Source organism: Momordica charantia, assembly GCF_013281855.1.
Source record: "Momordica charantia cultivar OHB3-1 chromosome 4 unlocalized genomic scaffold, Mcharantia_2.0 BLBB01000004.1, whole genome shotgun sequence".
NCBI classification, from domain to species: Eukaryota; Viridiplantae; Streptophyta; class Magnoliopsida; order Cucurbitales; family Cucurbitaceae; genus Momordica; species Momordica charantia.
In genome coordinates this window covers 29,673,125-29,680,175 of record NW_028275162.1, presented here as the reverse complement: position 1 = coordinate 29,680,175, position 7,051 = coordinate 29,673,125, and the positions used below count along the sequence as shown (strand labels likewise).

The window sequence follows — 7,051 nt, the reverse complement described above, 5'->3', positions numbered from 1 at the left end:
ATTTGCAACTACAATAAACAATTTAAATACAATTTACCACGTCATTTTAATATTAGTTAATTAATAGTAAAAAAATCAGGAACCATTTAGAACTATAAGGGATCAAGTTGACACTTACTTTAAACTTTAGAGATCAATTAGACGCATACCCAAAACCTCAGAGACTAAAATTGTTCATTTTGAAACTTAAGGGACTAAGTAGACACCTACATCAAATCTAAGAGACAAATGTATTTTTGCCTTTATTAGTTTCTATACTACTTCCTACCACTAAAATTTTGACAACTCTCTGTTTTTTTCTAAATATACAAAATATATGTTTTCTTAATCTACCTCTCCCACGTGTAAATATTTTAACAATAGACAAAGACAAAATATTCAATAGAATTATCCCAAATCAATTATTTATAATTAACTAATGATCAAAAGCAGTGACTTGTATATAGTGAAATACAAATGGTCCAAATAACAATCAACGAAATCAATAACCACAAAAGTGCATCAGAAAGTAAAAATTTAAATACTTTTTGAATTTGAAAGTGAAGATTGCAATATTCATGAGTTTAAGGTGAAAGTTTACAGTAAAATCTCATACAATATATATATATTTAATTGGGTGAGCAAAAATTTATATTTTCCCACAACTATTTTGTAGCGAATATCATGGAGGATATAAAAAGCGTTAAATGGCTCAAGGTAACGTGCAAGTCAACCAGTGATGCAGTTGTTGCCAGGCCAGGCGAGGCGGATGCAGAAGGAGACATTCCTTGCAATTGCATACGCAACCAACGGTGGTAGAGGCGGCAGCGGCCATAGTATTGTTTGTCGGCACGGCCAGGATTCGTCAGTCCAGACTCCACTCCAGGGACCGAGACCAAGTTCTTTTCTCTTTCCCGCTGAGTTTGAAACATCGGAGGAAAAGATAAATAAATAAGAAGGCATTAATTGGCGCTTATTTTAGTTGTGCTATGCAGTTGTCTTTCATTTTCTTCCTCCTCTCCTACATCATATTTGCATTTATAGCAAACTTCTCTCTCTGTTTTACCTACTCTCCACGTCCTCATCACTACCCACGATAATAAAAAAATGAAACTAACTGGCATATTTGACATTAGCATCAAGACCGATGCCCAATTTCTTCGCCCACCACTCCTTATCCCGAACAATTTCTTAGTTTTATTGGTTCTACTTGTAGTGAACGCGAATAATGGGCAATCGATTGGTTTGCATGTCAAAGAAGGATGTGAGAGCGAACGGGTCAAGGAGCAGGAAAGAGGGTCGGTCGCAGTCGCAGAGGAAGTCACTGTCCGAGAAAGAGTTGTTGCATAAGCAAGCACTGTCTATGGTACTTCAGCAGCATCAATTGTCGCAAAGGTTTGAAGGATCCATGTCTCGCAGAATTGGGTCGACCAGTTCTCGTAGGCGTACGTTTTCCGATCAATTCTCAAGTGGGAAGCAGGTGGGACCTTCCATATGAATACCTATTTACCTTTTCTTTTTCTTCGAATATATTATATTATCGCCACTAGTATATATTTGATTGCACCTCTCCATATATTACTGATTTTTCCTCAATTAAGATTGATTAGCTCTCTGCTCAAGCTAAAACTTACAAGATCCGCGACAATGAAATTATGTTATAAGGCAATGCTGAAATTGGAGATTATGTAACTTTAGGTTTTGCAGGTACCAGACTGTCTCGAGAACATCAGCATAAAAAAAATTGTTTTGATACATGGAGAAGGATTTGGGGCATGGTGTTGGTATAAAACTATTGCTCTTCTGGAAGAAGTAGGATTGAGTGCAACTGCACTTGATCTCACAGGTTCTGGTATTGATCTTACTGATACAAATGTCATTAGTACACTGGCAGAGTATTCTAAGCCATTGATTGATTACATTGAGAGCCTTCCTCAGGATGAAAAGGTTAGTTTACACGTGCAACATCATCTCACGTTGTCTTCTTTAGTTGTAATTTGTAAACAGTTGCATTACCGGAGCAAATCCTTTTCTTTTTTATGAATTCAATATATGCATAGGTTATTCTGGTCGGTCACAGTGGTGGAGGTGCTTGTGTTTCTTATGCATTAGAGAATTTTCCTCAAAGGATATCAAAAGCAGTTTTCCTCTGTGCTACGATGGTATCTGATGGGCAGAGGCCTTTTGACGCATTTGCTGAAGAGGTATGTGTTATTGATGTTTGTTTCTATTTGGTCCAATAACGTAATAGTCTTACCTCCATCCCCAAAGATCAATCAAGATTCAAGGCTTTTTCAGATTTTGAGAAATTTAGCATGAATATTCTCAGCATTATAAAACTATTAGCTTTATTCGATTGGTTATGTCTCTAGAATCATTTCATTGATTACAAAGGCATCACTTTGCTCCCTGAATAAATTGGTCCCTCTCCCTCGCATGGTTTTGCTGGTTTCCTCGTTGCAGCTTGGTTCTGCAGAGATTTTTCTGAAAGACTCGATGTTTTTGATATATGGAAATGGAAAGGACAAACCTGCTACTGGATTTATGTTGGATAAAGAACAAATGAAAGGACTGTATTTCAATCAATCTCCTGTAAAGGTATGCCACGATCTCGTCTTATCCCTCTCTCTAATGATCACCTGAAGTTGTTCTTATTCATCACTGGTGTTGAAGACGGAATTTTTGGTTGGTGATATAGGATGTTGCTTTGGCTATGGTCTCCATGAGACCAATCCCACTTGGCCCAATGATGGAGAAGCTGTCATTGTCTCCTAAAAACTATGGAAGCAGTCGGCGTTTCTTCATTCAGACATTGGATGATCGGGCACTTTCTCCAGATGTCCAAGAAAAGCTGGTGCGGGAAAACCCACCAGAGAGAGTGTTGAAAATAAAAGGCAGCGACCATTGCCCTTTCTTCTCAAAGCCACAGTCACTGCACAAAATTTTGGTGGAGATTGCACAAATTCCTTGAACGACATATTGACTTGACAAGTCAAACAAACCCCCTTTAGTTTTCTCCCCTTTTCCCGTTGAGAGTAGTTTGATTATTTACATGGCTCGGGTGGCCATGGCTGTATGTATTATTTATTCTGTTTGTGCCAGGTTACCGGATGTTTCTGCTTTTTCCAACTTGATAAGTTAATTATTTATTGGTAAGCAACTGATGGTGTATCTTTGGAATGATGGTTATACTTATAGTAGATGAAACATTCATGAAAAAGGGTGAGACATTTTATCTTTTTCCAAGCAGTAAATTGTATTACCACAAAAGATGCGCTTTATATCTTTTCTATTGGTTATAATAGAGAGTAGTTTGGACCTTGAGGGAAAAAAAAAAAGCTGCAGCTAAGCCCTTTGCCACACTGGCAAGCAATAATAACGATGTTCAAAGGCATTTTAACTTGATCTCTGTGTTTTATTATTCTGAGACCCCTTTCTTTTCTACTTTTCAGGAAATTCTTTAACATTTATCCACTCCATTTGGATTCTGGCTCTGTTTGGTGGTCCATGTGTTGAGTCAATTTGAGCTTTATGCATCATCCATTTTTGTTGCGGAAGTCTTTCATTTGAAGTTCCTGTTGTTCAAGTTTTGGATTTATACCTAGAGTTTAGCTCACATTTTTACTCACACTAGCACAGGGAGTTTTATAAAGTATAAGAGGGTGTGTTCGGTTTTTGAAAGTTAGTGTGAGTGGGAGGAGGTGGCAATTAAAATGGGTGGAAGTGAAGCCTTGTTTACACTGAATATGAATGTTAATCTGTTGTTAGCAGGTCGTACTGGGGACGGAAAAAGCGCAACTGGGAACACTATTCTTGGGAGGGAGGTGTTCAAGTCAAGGCCAAGTTCTTCGGGCGTTACCAAAACTTGTGAGCTGCAGACTAGTGTGCGGGAAGATGGGCATGTGATAAACGTCATCGACACACCCGGTACGTATCTAGAATTTAGAAACAAACTAATTAATTAGTTAAACAACAAAACAATATAATCTCTCTCTCTTCCTGGTTCTTAATCTTTATGCAATGCAATGCAGGAGTGTTGTTGGATTTATCCGGTGGCGGTGGAGCAGACTACGCTGCAAGGGAAATGGTGAGATGCATGGATCTGACGAAGGAGGGTATTCATGCGGTTGTTATAGTTTTGTCGGTGAGGACCCGGTTTTCGCGAGAAGAAGAAGCTACCATCCGAACCCTGAAAACTTTGTTCGGAACCAAAATTCTGGACTACGTCATTCTACTCTTCACTGGGGGCGACGATCTCGAAGACGAGGGTGACACTGGAAGATTACTTGACTCGTGAATCTCCCGTCGCCCTAAAGGATACACTGGCGGCCTGCAAAAACCGCTGCGTGCTGTTTGATAACAGGACTAGGAGTGAATTGAAGAAAGTTGAACAGATGGGGAAGCTTGTGGGGCTGGTCAATGAGGTGATGCTGCTGAATGGAGGACAGCTCTACACGTATTCTCACGGCTTAATTAATTCTGAAATGACGTTTGAGGCGAAGCTGCAGGAGGTTAGGACCAAGCTTCAACAGCAATTGGCAGAAGATGAAAAGGTTTCGACACTCGTAGCTCAAAACAGAGCACAACAGATTCTGGAGGATGCAAGTAGTAACCTTCAACGTCAATTGGAAAAGGCAAAAGAAGCAAGAGTCAGAGCAGAAGAGAGGGCGCAGCAGGTTCAACAACAATCTGCTGATGAAATTCGGAGTCTCAATGACCGCCTACGACGCGCACTTAAATGAACACTCGGTGATCGCGTCGCGCGCACCCGGTGCCGCTGCACTGGTTTAATGTGCACGTAATATAAATAAGTAAATTATTAATTATAATTTATTGGCTGTCACCTTAAATAATTAAGGGGGTAAAGAACTGACACGACAAAAACCAATTTGATTCAGATCGGTTCGATTCTAGTTAATATTGGTTTGGTCAGGATTGACCCGACAAACCGAGTTCCCTTACCCTCGATAAATATCATTATATTATATTTCTATTTGTTTTGTATTTCTATCTTCATTTTCAAATATTTAATAATAATTATGAGTTATGAGTATGACAAGTATTTTTCAAAATATATTAAGAAACCTGACACATGCCAACTTGAAGTTTGAACACAGGCACAAATTCTCAGAGCGGGGGTGAAGTCAATGGACTTCTTATCCAAAGTGTACAATATGCCCTCTCTTCTACGTAGATTAGCCCGGGCTTACATTACATTATACATTATCCTTGAAAATATGAGTTTCACCTGAAAATATAAATAAAAAAAAGAAGAGTATTCCATGTTTAAATATGTGTTCGCTGGTAAATTTAAAATTTAAATCTCAATTTTAAAAGTTCTTCAAATTATTATGTAACATGTGTATAAACTATTTGTATTTGCAACCAATTTAGTTCAATCTAAAATATTATCAATTATATTCGAATAGGACACGTGTCGAATATTGTTAGGGGCGATAGCGAGGTGCGGGACCACATACGCTACACATATATACGAGCATATCACTAGTGTAGTTGTGCGGATGAGATGTTGAGGACGGCATCCTACAACCGCCAACTGTTGGGAACATCTGCCCTTGCTTCGTCAGCGTCCGGCTCAGCATGCTACTGCACCTCTAATCATTGTTCTTCCCGGTCGACCCACCGCATCTTTAAAAAGGAAGAACCTCATTACTACCAAGCGAAAAGTCTGTATGTTTAATGTCTACCCATATTCTTTTATCCCGATTACCGATTTGATCGTCAGAGTGTACTATGCGGGATACTGTACCGTTGAATTCTGGTTGCAAGTTCATTCGTCCCTCGACGAACATACAGTTATCCAAATGACACGAATTAAATATAATAAATCCCATGAACAATAATATATATGTAGCTCATATTCTATTAAATTTTGAAGGAAAAAAACGTACGGTACAGTACAATGATGCTAATAACGCAGTTGCCTTCTGCCTAGGCTAGTGTGCATTATCATACCATATTACCATATATCAATGCATTCGTTTCGCTACCTTATTCCCACATAATAAAATTCTCACTAGAAGACTTTTTCGGAAGAAAAAAAAATCTTGCGATATTTTTATGAAAAAACTGGCTCATTTAGTTGGAGGAACTTCTGCATTTACACTATTAACTCTCAACTACCTGACAACTCATTAATTAATTTTTTTTATTTATCTCTCTTAATTATAAAATACATACTGACTTTAATATGTGAAGATCTTTAGCTACTCACCCTATTAAAAAAATATTTTTCTATCTTTTAAAAAAATAAAAAATGTCTCAATTTTGTATAACGGTATTTAATTACTAATGGGTGAGTAGAGTATATATCTTTTGTGGTCCTTGAAAATTGACAAATTCATATTTTAAAACTCACGATCACAGTTAAGTATTTTCTATCCTAGCAGTTGAGGTTGAACTCGACCGACGTTTTTTTTTACTTCTAGATACGTGACTGTCAACTCTCAAACCTCTTGTCAATTAATACACCTACACCCGAAGGTGCACCTCAATCCACCATTTTATCTTCGACATCCTTTCAATAAAATAGTTTTGATTTTTCTCTTATTTTGAAAAATTAAACACACAACCTTTAATATTTTTCGAGAAACAAAAAGATTTATAATTTCATTTTGGTCTTTAAGTTTAAATATTTTATTTCTCTTAATTCTCAAATATTTTATTTTATTTTTGACATTTCAAATATTCTATTTTAAATAATAAACTAAATAAAAAAATATTATTCAAACTAACAAAAGAAAAAGTATTAAAAAACAAACTAAATAAAAATGGGTCAGTTATGGCAAAAATATTTAGTAAAATAAGCGCATTTTTTCCAACAAAAAAACGGAGGTCCAATTATAAAATTAAAAATTTACCCAGTAATATATCTAATATATATCTGCAATATATATGACTAGTGATATATGCCTCTGATATACTACGGATATAATAATGATATACAATTGATTTACTTATAATATAATTATGATATCTACTAAGATTTTAGCATGGCTTACCATTGATATACGTATGATAATCCTTGATTTACCACGCCGATACAACATTT

The 7,051-nt window shown here is 36.8% G+C and overlaps 1 protein-coding gene and 1 pseudogene across 4 annotated transcripts; both read left to right on the top strand.

The window, feature by feature from the left end:
* Positions 1–694: 694 nt before the first annotated feature.
* LOC111020235 (putative methylesterase 12, chloroplastic) lies at positions 695–3,139 on the top strand. Of its 3 annotated transcripts, XM_022296843.2 has the most exons (6): positions 695–938; positions 1,196–1,459; positions 1,678–1,926; positions 2,040–2,183; positions 2,443–2,577; positions 2,678–3,139. In XM_022296843.2, exons 2-6 carry the CDS (start codon positions 1,208–1,210, stop codon positions 2,948–2,950), a joined length of 1,053 nt encoding a protein of 350 aa, XP_022152535.1. In that variant the 5' UTR covers positions 695–938; positions 1,196–1,207; the 3' UTR covers positions 2,951–3,139. The 3 variants fall into 3 exon arrangements, with proteins under 3 accessions (XP_022152535.1, XP_022152538.1, XP_022152536.1); XM_022296846.2 differs by lacking the exon at positions 695–938 and having other exon boundaries at positions 955–1,459; positions 2,503–2,577; XM_022296844.2 differs by lacking the exon at positions 695–938 and having other exon boundaries at positions 959–1,459; positions 1,687–1,926.
* Positions 3,140–3,364: 225 nt separating this feature from the next.
* On the top strand, positions 3,365–5,032 carry LOC111020236 (immune-associated nucleotide-binding protein 9-like; annotated as a pseudogene). Its single transcript, XR_015790537.1, has 2 exons — positions 3,365–3,906; positions 4,011–5,032. The product of XR_015790537.1 is annotated as an immune-associated nucleotide-binding protein 9-like (transcript).
* Positions 5,033–7,051: the final 2,019 nt, after the last annotated feature.